The following is a 13,561-nucleotide window of genomic DNA, read 5'->3' as shown; positions in this document are numbered from 1 at the left end:
ACATCCAAAAGGACTGATTCGACATCAGTCTTAAAAAGACATGTCAGCCCAGTTGGAACATGCTATATGAAAACTATACAATGTCAAAGTTGAGTTAACATCAACATCCAGACAAAATAGGGCAACTCCAAGAACAGCTGAACATTCGAACCAATAAAACATATTGAAACACACATATTGAAATTCGCAAATTGATATTGTTCTTTAACATTTTGAGTAAAGATGTGTTTGTCAGAGCCAATGAGAGAAGCTGACCGGAGTCTGTATCCATGGGGATGAGTCCCTCGGGGGAGGAGCTTTGGACCACGGGTGACACGACGTCAGACATCCTGTAACACACGGCAACCAGCTCCGAGACCAGACATCGCCACTGAGACATCAGGACCAGAGACCTACACACAGACAAAAACACACCCATGCTTACATTTCTATGGTAACATTCGTCAAAACATGATTATACTCACTGACAACAAGTCAAGAGTCAGGATGGTCTTCCACAGTCCAATTGTAGGCAGTGATGTAGTGGGCTCTGTCATGTCTACAACTCTGGAAAATATTAAGAGACCACTGCACATATTTCTGATGTCATCCTACGGTTGCTGAGTGACATTGGAATGAGTTGACAGTCATATTCAAAACTAAGAGACCACTGCAAATTTGAATATGACCGTCAACTCATTTGAATGTCTCTCAGCAACCGTAGGATGACATCAGAAAAACGTGCAGCAGACTATATATTTTTTTCCAGAGCTGTATGTGTGTGTGCGTGATTTGTACATGGGCACTTGTTTTAACTCTTTAACACTTGTTTTTAAGCTGTTGAAATATCAGCCACTTGCTGACAATATCACAGATATGGGGTTTCAATGCAAAATTATCATTCTTGTTTTTGGTAGTCTTGGGCATGTGCACAAACTTGTCTTACACGGACTGCAACTGTGTGGAATAAGCAAGCCAATTGCAAAACAACTTGTAAAGTACTGCTCCATTTCTGCAATAATAGGTAGTTTATCCATCTGGAAGCGACAATACCATGTTTACGCATAATCATGCAGTTCAGAATGAAAATAGACCTGCCTAAATGTGTAACATACTTCCTTCAATGTTTGGATCTGTGAATCTCTAAGGTCCAAATAAAAGCATTAAAATGTGTGTGTGTGTGTGTGTGTGTGTGTGTGTGTGTGTACTAACCCGGTGTTGATATGTTGTAGGACTGCCGTGATGCAGTGGGCTCTGCCATAGAGTGGGCGTGCTGCTGCAGCCTGTAGTAGAGACTGCTCTGCCTGGGCCACCTCTGCCTTCAAACACTCCAGCAGGAACTGGATCACTAACACACACACACACACACACACCTCTATCTTAAAACACAACAACTGGATCTGCATCACTGACACACACACACACATGGACACTGGGACATTATTTAAAAGTATAATTTCCAAACATTTAAAAACATTATTTTGCATCTAACCTAATCTAATCTAATCCAACATTATTTTGCGGGTGGCAGTGGCTCGGGGGGTAGAGGAGTCAGACAGTTGCTGGTCAAGCCTGGCTCCTTCTAAAGTTTATTTATGTAGTGCATTTCATACTCAGGGGATCATTCAATGTGCTTTACAGAAACAAAAGCAAAGCTAAAATGTAACTCATTCCTGTACAGAGAAACTACCATCGACATATTCCGACACCAGACTTACAGGCTAATCTGTTCCTCTCCAGGGTGGAGGCCTGCACAGAAGCCTGGGGCTCGCCTGGCTGGGGCAGCTGGAGTGGGAGGCCCTGTTGCTGGGCGCAGAGGAGCAGGGCTGGCTGCAGGCCGGGCTGGTGCAGCAGCAGGTTGAGGAGGTGGGCAGCAGTCACGCTGTCAAAGGGCCGCGTGCTGGTGCTGAGGCCCAGGGCAGCCTCCAGCAGAGAGTGCAGCCGGTCAGCGGCCTGGACAAGAGCAACGCAGATTTATACATAATGTGTGTACAGTATGCAACTCTAAAACTGATCTGTGCCGGCAGTGTGCGTGTGTGTGTGTTGTGTTTACCTCCAGTCGCACGACTCTTGGTGGGAGTCTCCTCAGGAGAGCAGAGGACAACTGCTTGACCTCCAGGAAGTTACTGGCCACACAGAACAGCACTGCATCAGCATGTGTCTCACTAACACATTCACCCAGAGCAAAGCCATCGGGGCCTATGTGTGTGTGTGTGAGAGAGAGAGAAAAAGAGAAAGAGAGAGAGAGAGAAAAGAGAGAGAGAAAAAAAAAGAAAGAGAGAGAGAGAGAGAGAGAGAGAGAGAGAGAGAGAGAGAGAGAGAGAGAGAGAGAGAGAGAGAGAGAGAGAGAGAGAGAGAGAGAGAGAGAGAGAGAGAGAGAGAGAGTGAGTGTGAGTGAGAGTGAGGGCGGTAGAGTCAGGACAGGTATGTCACGGTCACGTCACATCAGTCCCTTTCCCCACTCAGACTAAACAACATTAAATCTCCACATTCTTGACTGACCACACACAGCGTGCGGACTGTCCAAAGCCTAAACTGGAACACAGGCCGAGTGTGTTTCCTCTGTCAACCACACTTCCTGAGTAAGGAAGCAATACTTCCACCGCTTCCTCTACAGGGCCCACAATACAACAGGAGAAATTCTTCTGACGACAGTGGCAGACCATGACCAGGAGAGGGCACTAGTATTAAACTCCATTCCTACCTCACTTCCATTCATTTGGCAGATAGATGTACTGCTAATCGGTGGAGAACACCGACACTGTGAGTGAAATATAGGTGATGAGAGGTGCCTCTGAGGTGGTGGCTCTGTATAGATACGGGCATCCAATGAGGAGCAGGAAGAGCAGTGTGGCCTGTGGTCTTTCAAGCAAACCGCGGACAGCCTGACTGTGTTTCATGTGTTTTAATATGTTAACGTGTGTTCCTATGGGTGAGGATTTACTCCACATCCACTTAGAGCTAGATGAGGTAAGTGACAGTAGGGTGAGGAGACCGAAACAGGAGCCATAAGCAGCCACTCTAAGTAGAGAGGTGTGGCTGTGAGTAAGTGATTAAGTGTGAGTGAGAGTGAGAGTGAGAGTGAGAGTGAGAGTGTGAGTGTGAGTGTGAGTGTGAGTGTGAGTGTGAGTGTGAGTGTGAGGGTCACCTGTGGAGAAGGAGAGGAGTTCGGCCACCATGCCCAGCAGGTGAAGAGCCGTGAGACAGGTAGAGAAGGACGCCCCAGGAACCAGAGAGCCAAAAAGAGTCTCACAGAACCAGCAAAGAAACTCCTGCACGTCCACACACATTTTTTCAGTAAATCAAAACCCATTTCTCGTTCAAATTCAGTTCAAAAATTAAATAATTACAGCTCTCATCCCCACACACATAAGCCACTGCTGTATACATAAAAGACACATTGCAAAGGAAACCTACAAAAGAGATGCTCTTACTCACTAAAAGATGCCTACAAAATGGATGATCTTACTCACTAAAAGAGACCTACAGAAGAGATGATCTTACTCACTAAAGGACACCTACAAAAGAGATGCTCTTACTCACTAAAAACTGTCAGACTACATCAGATATGAGACTGTACCTTGTATGAGTGCAGTATGTGTTGGTCTGTCTCCTTCTTCTTGGGGTCTTTTTCCTGAGCCACCCTCTTCTGCAGAAACTGGGCGCTGTCTTTTAACCTACACAACAGCTATACACACACACACACACACACACACACACACACACACACACACACACACACACAATATTAACCTAAACACATCATAATGTAAAATAGGATATTATTGAAAGGTGTGTGTGTGTGTGTGTGTGTGTGTGTGTGTGTGTGTGTGTGTGTGTGTGTGTGTGTGTGTGTGTGTGTGTGTGTGTGCGCGCACGCATACATGACCCTGACCTTCTTGATGAGGCTGACTGTCTGCTGGCGGACTCCAGGTGATTGGCTGTTGAGGTTGCTGGGCAGGAAGTGGCGGATGAGGTCCATTTCCTGTGGGCAGATGGTCTCTGTACTGCGGTGGCTCTCACACACCAGGCCCAGTGTGTCCATACGCACCTAACCCCACACAATCAGAACACAACACAACACACACGAAAGTTCACAAGTTCATACAAATAGCATCCAAAACAAACCCTACATAAATATGCGCATACAAACACGCAACAGGTATATGCACAGACAATATGGCAATATTCATGAACACATAAACACATCACTAGTGATATTTGTAATCCCACTCATAACAACTGACCACAATGACAACATGCAAACCTAACCAAACACGAAAAACAAAACAACATTCATGGCTAAATAATGTTGGTAGAAGACCAATATTCAGTGATTGGCTAAACGTTTCTTTGCTAGCAATCGTCATGTTGATTGAAGTGGTCATCAGTGGTGGTGCGGTGTGCGTGTGTGTGTGTGTGTCTCTCTCACCTGGTCATGTTTGTGCAGGAGGGCGTGTCGGAGTAGGGGCAGGGGCACCAGTCCCCCCCACAGCCCCTCCTCGGACGGCCGCATCACCCCCTGAGCCCGCGCTGCCCGCAGACACGTCATCAGAGCCCCCACTGCACCACGACTGCCTGGCGGCCCTACACACACACGCACACAAAGACACAAAAACATTCAACGTCAGTCAGTAATGTGTTATGCACATGTGTACACGCCTGATATATAATGTTAAAAATGACAATATCTTTTTCATACATGAGGATTGTGAAGGCCTAGGCATTAATTATGTTTACAGTTTACAGTATGCAGATGTGCAATGGGTGCATATGGAACAGAGGTGCGGCTGCTCTGTGTCTGGCTGTGCAATGGTGAAGGCCAATGGTAGTTCACATGGTAGGGAGAGCACTGACTGACAGGCTGGGCTTCAGTGATGCCACTACTTGTGGCCAGAGCCCGTCACTCTACCTGTGGCTAATTGGTAAAGGCACATCTGCACTGGCATCCTGGGTTAATTGGTTTGGTTAGGCCTGCAAACATGAATTTGACTGTTTGCCATGGGAGCTAGAGGCAGACTGGAATCCCTTCCCATTTAATTAAGCTACATTCTAAGTAGCTATTCTAAGTAGCTTGCCCATCCCTGCTTCTGGATCATTCTGTGTGCATCAGTCATCTACAAGGGAATGTTCATATGTGACTGTACTGTATGTGTTTGTGTGTATACATGTCTCTCCCCCTCACCTGTGGCAGTGGGCGGGCTCTCCTGCAGGGCCTGTACCATGTGGCTCAGACTAGAGGGGTTGCACCGGAGCAGCCTCGGCAGGAAGTAGTCCAGGATGTAGGTGGTCTGGTCCAGTCTGGCCTTACACAGCACCTCCAGCAGGGGGCGCACCCATGTGCTGTGCCACTCCTCCAACCAGCCCTCTGTGCTCCCAGCGGCCGAGACGGCCGTCTCCCCAGCCTCCTGTCCACTCAGCTGGGCCTTGTGGCTGACAAAGAGCTTCTCCAGGAGGTCACTGGCGTAGGGCGCCAACGTCTGGTCTCCCATGAGGCCGAGCAGGCGTGCGGGGAGCCGGGGCTCGAGGGACAGCAGGTAGCCGGCGCCCAGAAGCTCCACCAGGCACGCCAGCGAGCCGTACTTCCCCCGCATGTGCCACTCCAGCGCCAGGAGACCCCGTGTCAGGCGCGTGATGTAAGGGTCGGAGGTCAGGGCTGCGGACGACGTGCGGTCAGCGTCTGTGCCGTTGGCTGCTGAGGCCTGGTGGAGCAGTAGAAGGTTCCGGAAGAGGGAGCGTGTTTGGTGGCGGACGCCGTCCAGCGGGTGCTCCCAGTGGGCGTAGACGTGCTCCAGGAGGCGGGATGGGAGCGGGGCGTCCCCACACACCGCTGCTGAGAGGAGGGGTGGACACATCGCCCCCTGCAGGCTGTCCAGAGCAGCCCCACTCCACAGGGTCAGCATGCGTGCCACCACCATGGCAGTGCTAGACTCCTTCACACTGGGCACAGGGATACATTGGCAACATGAACATAAGAATGAATGTGTCTTACACATACAATATGGATGTGTATCATACATGTATTACACTATTCAATTCTTTATATCAAATGACATTAAGTGGTCAGTACGTACACTCTAAACAAAGACCGATAAAAGCAATACACAGGACTCTCCACACTAACCTAACTAAGTAAGAAGTGGCTAGACATTAGGGTTCTCCTGAGGGAGACCAACATCTTAATGGTCTGATGGTCAAAAGCCATCATAGTAACCTTGGTCAAAGCTTTGACCCCCTCCATGCCCCCCTCACCTGGTGTCCAGGTCCAGTATGGTATGTGGGACGAGCAGCAGCAGTGCTTCTGCCCGCGGGCCCAGGGTCCGTCCCCTCCAGCTGAGCATGGCCAGCGCCCCGTGGCACAGGTAGAGCACCAGCGCAGCCGGACGAGCCGCCTCGTACAGACCTGCGCTGCTCACCCTCAGCCAGGAGGGGGCGCCCTCAGAATCACACTGCTTTGTGCACTGCAGCAGGCCTGCAACCTGGAACCACAAAAGAGGTTAAACATTTGTTAGAATGCTTTGAGGATGGTAGAGTATAGTCCTCAAGGCTTCTATTCAATGCTGCTACTTATTTTTCTTATTCACTTAAGTGCCAATGTAAGCGTGTACGAGGATGTGACGTGCACTTGTGTTTAGCTGTGCTGGATGGATAAAATCCTATCAAATGGCAATGTAGTCTGAATAAACTGTGTGTGCATGGCCCATCATCATTTCACTCTAAAACTAAAGCAATACAATCCCATTCCTAACACATTCTGCAGTGTTGTGTAAGTGAGGTCTCCCACCTCTTTGGCCACATCCTCCTCGTTCTCCATCACACACCTGATGAGCAACACCACCGCCATCCCAGCAGTACTCTGGACTGACTGAATAAACTCCTCTAGAGAAAGGGAGAGGTATAGGCATAGAGAGAGAGAGAGAGAGAGAGAGAGAGAGATAGATAGATAGATAGATAGAGAGAGAGAGAGAGAGAGGATCAGGTGAAAGAAAGACATTAACAAAAAGAGAAGACAAAGACAAAGCTAGAAGAACTACTGTGAGGCAACCACCAGCATGCCATTGTTCATTCAGAGTTAAAAAGGATCCTCCTAACTAAATCCTATTAAGACCCCTCATTCAAGGATACAACATATCTAACCATTCAGTGTTCAATATAAAAACCCTTCCATGTGAGAGATTCCTTTTTCTCCAAAGGCAAACCAAAGCTCACCATCTGTGAGAATGCACGTGTAGCAGACCATCAGGCCACTCAGTGCCCTCTGCAGTGGGCATTCAGGCGCCGCTTTCTTCAGACCGGCACCAAGCAGCTCCTGGGTCCTCTGCAGCACCAGCATGGAGGCCTTGACCGCCCCCAGACAGGAGTACATGAGCTGGGCCTGGGCCACATGCCGCCCTGACAGGCTCCTGGAGAAAAGGCAATGCGTGGGGGTCAAAGTCAAAACTGGCACCAACCAGTCTCCTCTAAAGGGCTAACATGTATCAGACCACACAGCTATGACAGAAAGGGGTCAACTCAATGTTCAGACTGTGCTAAAGTACCTGTTCACATGGAGGTATTCACTTAAAGCTCTCTGGAAGAACTGGAACACTGAGGAGACACACACATACAGCAGTGGCACTCAATCAGCAATGAGGTAAAACAGTCGCCAACTGAAAAAAATGGCATCAACTAGAAAAATGGCATCTAATAAAATGACAGGCTTGTTTATCGTTGTTTTTCTATTCTGCTTTGAGTCTCCAAACAACACATCCATTTATGGTGTTAGTCATTTTACTTTGTCTTTGTATCACTTACCATCCGTCTGTAAAATACGAATGCACCTCTCACCTGTAGGACAAGACACACATTTCAGTATTATATGAGGTATTTGAAGTTCAACAGGGACTGAAAACCAATATGAAATCTTTTTGTAAACCCCACAATGTATGTATGTGTATCATAAACATCATCTGTATCTGGTTAACTATGAAGCAAGCACACAGAGACACACCTATTGGAAACCCATCCAAACAGGCGGTGATGGTGTCTGTGAGTTGTGAGTAGTGCTCTGAGCCCTGAGAGGCCAGGCCGTCAGACAGACACGCAGACAGACAGACCGCTGCCTGCTCCTGCAGCCAATCAGGAACAGATGTCAAGGCACTGGGGACAGACAGGAAAGTCAGGAGTGAGATGAAAACGTTGTGCTTACTTCTTAGCACGCTCTCATTAAATATGAATATTGCTAACCTGCTAGCAACTTAGTTGGTTGGCAAAGGGAAATTAGCTAGCAACTTAGGTAGCAACTATGATTTTGGGAAACGCGCCCTTGTGAAGTAGATTTGCCACATAACAGTGGATATCTGCTCCAATATATTTCAGAAAACAAAAAGAGTACACCCCTGGAGGCCTCACTAAGGCCTTTCTGGTGCCTACATAGTAAGCAGATCCGATACAGCAATGGTTCTTAAACTTTTTGTCTAGCGACCCCTCAAAAAACATGGGCCAAGTCTCGCACACCCCTTCTCTCTAACCGATAGAGTTTGGTTTCTAAATGTTGTGAGATGGGCACTGGAAGCAGAGGCAGAAAATGTCTTCTCTCATAGGTAGGCTATGTCAACATCAAAGGCTTTATGTCAAGACAAAATTGTCTTTAATCCAGACTGCAAATCATTTTGCGACCCCTCCAATATTTTTGGGGACCCCCAGTTTGAGAACCACTGCCATACAGCACAGTCTGCGTCTTATTCATCACATACATACTGCACACCCATATTGATTTAGGCACTACCTGGCAGTGGCCCTCTTCAAGGGGTTCTTGGCCTGTACGGAGACGAACATCACACACAGGGCCTCCACACTGGCCAGGAGGAGATGGGCTGGAGGTGGGCTGCCATCAGGCTGAGCGATACCCTCCAACGTGGCACCAGCCTGACAGAGCAAGAGAGGCCATTCAGAGACCATTTAGGATCAAACACCTTGGAGCATGTGGACAAGAGTGCCAAGATATGTTCTTATATGGCTTAAACATATGAAGTCTTGTATGGGAAGTTCAGGGAATGCACTATAGAAATGTACTATATTAACTCATTGATAAACAATGTTTACAACACATAGGTTTCTAGGCCCCTGTCACAGATGAATTGGAGGAATTTTTCATCCATCCTTCAGTCTGAACTGGACTGCTGCAGAACTGGACTAACACAACAGTTTAAACACAATCTATGCAAGTCAAGCCTTCACCCAACTTAATTTTGTTAGGTAGCCTAAAGCAGACCATAGTGCATCATTTTGGTCATGCTATTAGATTAGATTATCTGTGACTCTAGATGTAGATGTGACTCTAGCGAACTATGGTAAAAGACTACTTAGATTACTGTCAGATGAGGTGAACACACCTTCTTGATAAGCTGAATCTGCTGGACCGGGTCAGTCAACGCCAGGCACTCCAACAGGGTCTGAGCAAGCTCCCTGCCTGTGGCATCTCCCTCAACAGCGAGAGAGGCTGAAACACACACACACACACACACACACACACACACACACACACACACACACACACACACAGAGAGAGAGAGAGAGAGAGAGAGAGAGAAGTACACTTGGACTTTATCATATCCTACCATAAATCAAACCACAATCAAAGGAATGTTGAATTACCCACTTCGTAGTCTTTCTAGTTTAGCATCGTCCAGCACCACCGCTTCCACTTTGACCGTCTTCTTCTTGACCACCATGGCGGAGTCTACAACATGACAAAACTCGATGACTAACCCATCTCAAACCACTTCAGAGGCTAAATAATTCCATCCATACCAAGGAGGGCTTCAGTTGTTATTGCTACAAGAAACCATCGTCGCCTTCAAACGCGAGGCAGATCACCTAAGTGTAGTTCGCCTCTTGCAAACTGAATGACTGTCTATCGAGTCATTCATTTCAGTGAAAATATGACTCAAGTATGTTCTGCGGCATTAAAGGCAATGAGGGTTCAATGATTGATTCAGGATAGTGAGATCTACAACTCAGATTTTACCTGATGGGCATGTGTTGTAACGTGCTGGCTGGCTGGCTGTATTGGGCTAACATTAGTTGTGAAACTCACAAAGTTGTTGGAGTGCTGACACCAAGATACTGTGAATTTAAAACTGCTGTTTAGATTCATTAGCAATATTTCGTAAGCATATGCACAAATGACCAACTGATTAAACGAAAAAGTTATCTAGCTAGCAAGTTAGCATGGTTTGCTTTGCATGAGTGCAAATAATTGTTTTGTTTGGACATTGCTAACTCCATAGCATGGCATTTGCTCTGCTTCTGCAAGAAAACAAACTCGCAATAAATTACGACTTACCAAAATATTCCTTCTAACAACTATTATATCCGTTTTCTTTCATTAATGTAGGACTTGCAGAAACCCGTTAATATCAGAAACAGCGGTAGCCTAGTAGATTTTCGTCTCAGTGCTACACGTGTGAAACGTCAATTCCGGATTCATGCGAGTCCCACCCACTCTGAACGCTGATTGGTGTACATTTACCGTTTCTTTAAATCTCTAGTTATGATTGGAGTACAGTAGAGTCAATTAAAATACCATAACTCAAGTAGACAGATCTACATGAATACACCTAGAATGTATGGGATAGGGCAAGGCTCCCACAAACCACGCCCTTAAGCCCACCCGTTTTCATACTTGGTCAGGGAATGCTGAAATGAAAACTTTGAGATGGAAAAGAAGCCTCGACTTTCTTCCAAAATGAGGTTAATAGGACAGGAATAACTGGGACACCGCGGCATTCGTATTTGATATGGAGTAAGTGCGGGGGTTTCTTCTGAATCGCATCTGCTGTATATTGGGTAAGTGCACACTTTAACATTTCGAACATTAAATATCTATTTGACAGTCGCCTATTGCTGTCATTTTGTTTTCCAATACGAAAATAATGTTTTTCCAGGACACGTGTAGTGTATCAAAACGACTTTAAATATGTAAAGGTTTGTAAAAAGCTATTTGAGACCTTTAATTCGTTATTCGTTTTAGTCCTATATTTTGTAGCGTACTGTAGCCTATCTATATGAAATTCACACGCTTCATTACAGAAAGTTTGTTCAGACTTTAAAATCGCCTATACATCAGCGCTTGTAGCCTACACATAGGCTAATTTATTTCAACAGTGAACCGTTTTAAATGTGTTGTTCTAAAACATCTAGAACAGTTTTACTTAGTCAAATTTGTATTTATTTTTTTAGCCATCAAACCCTCAAGAATGGTGGTTTGTGTTTCTGGTGGTCCTACAGTAGACTAGGCCTACGTGATGGGGCACCATTCTGACCGGGCACCATTTTCCTTGAAAGCAGTAGTAGACAGTAGTCTACATATTCTACACTCATAGCAAATAGTGAAGTTTAGAGGGCGGTCACGTCTAATGTAAACGCACTAAATCTTAATAGAGTGCGTGTCACTATAGGCCTTGTGGGCTAGGCTACTACACAGCAGAGACTTCAACATAGCCTAAATTCCATGCTATGTGCACGTGAAAGTGAAGGATAAAGATTCCGAATGATTAGCTGCTGCATTTTATTATATTTAGATTTAAAACTGACCTTCAGAAGCAGAGGTTTCCAATATGGCAGTGGGCCTTATAGCATCTTTGATACAATAAAAACAATAATATTTTCTCTCACATGCACATTTCTCTCAGGGGGCACACAAAACAAACACACGCACGCACGCACACACACACACACACACACACACACACACAATGAGACAGAAAAAGCTATAACTGTTGAGTGTACCACACAGGAAGTGTGGCACAGATAGGATGGCAGCCCTCCTCCCTATCCCATGGGGCAAACAGCATTGTGGGTAGAAATCGCCCCCAGGAAAACTGTTGTTCACTGATGATGGGTCTATGTGATAGGAAAAACAAATGCTTGGAAATATATCCTGTGTATTCAATTTGATTCACTTGGCAACTATGTTTATCTAAGTAGACAGTGAAATAGTTAAAGGCAAACTGTCAAAGACAAAATCTGTGACAGATAGGGGCTAGAGAGGTGTAGTGAGAGAAATGGGAAGGCACACAAACAGAGGCTGAAAGGAGAGAAACAAAATGAAGAGAAGAGTAAACAGGGAACAGAGGGGGAGAAACGGAGGATGAGAGAGTGATAGAGGAAGAACCACTACAAGAAGAAAAAGAGAGGGAGGAGAGTGAGTGGGAGACCACAGTCTCGTTAAGGAGTTTGGTGAGATGAACAGCTGAGTCATGATTGTACGATGTGAGAGGTCTCATCCTCGTGAACCGTAAGAGACTCCTCTCCACACATTCCAGCGGTGGAATTGTGGATGCTTGTCTCCTCATCCACCCAGTGGCCATCTTGGCTCAGTGACTTGCTGTGGAATTGTGGATGCTTGTCTCCTCATCTACCCAGTGGCCATCTTGGCTCAGTGACTTACTGTGGAATTGTGGATGCTTGTCTCCTCATCTACCCAGTGGCCATCTTGGCTCAGTGACTTGCTGTGGAATTGTGGATGCTTGTCTCCTCATCTACCCAGTGGCCATCTTGGCTCAGTGACTTGCTGTTTTCATCAGGCCAGATGTCGTCATGGCCTTGATGTTGTTTACCACAACAGCCCACTGAAAACAGTTAATTGGCTCCCACACCACTTTTTTTCCCCTTGCTTTGTGAGCCGGCCAAGACTGTAATGAGCGCCTAGGACTATAAAACTCAATATTCTCAGCCACTGCCTCCTCTGCTTCTTCATCATATTCTTCTTCTTTTTCTTCCTCCTCTTCTTCTGCCTTCTCACTTTCTCTTTCCACTCGCCATGTTTTCACCTCTGTGGCCATATGTTTTTCATAACAGACATTCTTACAATGGAAACTTGTAGCAGTGCACTAGTGCTGGCTGTGGAAATGTGTTTTGGTAAGAGCCTGTACAGGGCGCTGCCCAGCCCAGCCCAAACCAAACCAGGCCTGAACAGAGCAGAGCAGGAGGGAGAGAGAGAGGGGGGGGGGGGGTGGAGAGAGAGAGAGGGAAAGAGAGAGGGTTAGGGAGAAGGGGGAGACGGGGGAGACTCTATTTTGATATTTGCCCCTTTATTCAAATGTTTTGATAATATTGTACAATCTTATGGTCATGATCCTAAAGCTTCGTTGAATTTTAAATAGAGAGGAAGAAAAGGAGGGAGGGAGAGAGAGAGAGAGAAATACTCGCACAACAGCGTCTCTGTCCCTCTAAACTGACATGGGGACTTTGTGAGTCTAACTCTAGAGTCTTTCTGTGTCCCTGACTCTGCCTCTAACTCAGTCCCCCCCCCCCCCCCCCTCACAGTCCCTCTCTCTCCGTCTATTTGTCATTCTCGCAGTCCAGCAGAGGAAATGAAACAGATGTCCTAAAACAACTCTTTAGCTACAGACACACCAACTGTCTAAACTTGTTGACATCAGAGGCATGGACTCTCCCATGGCAATTCAAGCAATAGCACTTGGTTGAGCTCATTCTGCCACACCTCTAGCAGAGTCGATATTAAATGCTTCATTTACAATATTTTCCATTCTGAGTAACCTTTGTGTTTGCTCTTATCTTTAAAATAATTTTGCCT

General features: G+C 46.3%; 2 protein-coding genes across 5 annotated transcripts in view; one reads left to right on the top strand and one right to left on the bottom strand.

The window, feature by feature from the left end:
• Positions 1 to 10,424, bottom strand: part of thada (THADA armadillo repeat containing) — a 92,630-nt gene extending 82,206 nt beyond the window's left edge. For 2 of the 4 annotated variants that reach the window (XM_042065732.1, XM_042065734.1), the window contains exons 1-19: positions 10,307 to 10,424; positions 9,620 to 9,700; positions 9,354 to 9,460; positions 8,747 to 8,886; positions 7,970 to 8,118; positions 7,774 to 7,806; positions 7,518 to 7,566; positions 7,189 to 7,382; positions 6,764 to 6,858; positions 6,232 to 6,458; positions 5,165 to 5,919; positions 4,412 to 4,566; positions 3,875 to 4,030; positions 3,560 to 3,667; positions 3,128 to 3,251; positions 2,033 to 2,178; positions 1,698 to 1,932; positions 1,192 to 1,327; positions 256 to 392 (exon numbers count right to left, since the gene is read on the bottom strand). In XM_042065732.1, the coding sequence (XP_041921666.1) occupies positions 256 to 392; positions 1,192 to 1,327; positions 1,698 to 1,932; positions 2,033 to 2,178; positions 3,128 to 3,251; positions 3,560 to 3,667; positions 3,875 to 4,030; positions 4,412 to 4,566; positions 5,165 to 5,919; positions 6,232 to 6,458; positions 6,764 to 6,858; positions 7,189 to 7,382; positions 7,518 to 7,566; positions 7,774 to 7,806; positions 7,970 to 8,118; positions 8,747 to 8,886; positions 9,354 to 9,460; positions 9,620 to 9,692 (3,019 nt within the window). In that variant the 5' untranslated portion in view covers positions 9,693 to 9,700; positions 10,307 to 10,424. Of the gene's footprint in view, positions 1 to 255; positions 393 to 1,191; positions 1,328 to 1,697; positions 1,933 to 2,032; positions 2,179 to 3,127; positions 3,252 to 3,559; positions 3,668 to 3,874; positions 4,031 to 4,411; positions 4,567 to 5,164; positions 5,920 to 6,231; positions 6,459 to 6,763; positions 6,859 to 7,188; positions 7,383 to 7,517; positions 7,567 to 7,773; positions 7,807 to 7,969; positions 8,119 to 8,746; positions 8,887 to 9,353; positions 9,461 to 9,615; positions 9,702 to 9,988; positions 10,087 to 10,306 lie in introns of those variants that run through there. The other 2 variants (XM_042065733.1, XM_042065735.1) reach the window with 2 other exon arrangements.
• A 235-nt stretch (positions 10,425 to 10,659) lies between these two features.
• Positions 10,660 to 13,561, top strand: part of plekhh2 (pleckstrin homology domain containing, family H (with MyTH4 domain) member 2) — a 34,228-nt gene continuing 31,326 nt past the window's right edge. Inside the window, exon 1 of the mRNA XM_042065509.1 lies at positions 10,660 to 10,809. The gene's annotated coding sequence lies outside the window, so the exon portion shown is untranslated. The remainder of the gene's footprint in view (positions 10,810 to 13,561) is intronic.

This window comes from Alosa sapidissima, chromosome 16 (assembly GCF_018492685.1).
Source record: "Alosa sapidissima isolate fAloSap1 chromosome 16, fAloSap1.pri, whole genome shotgun sequence".
In the NCBI taxonomy this organism is placed as follows: domain Eukaryota; kingdom Metazoa; phylum Chordata; class Actinopteri; order Clupeiformes; family Clupeidae; genus Alosa; species Alosa sapidissima.
This window is presented reverse-complemented; position numbering and strand designations above follow the sequence as displayed.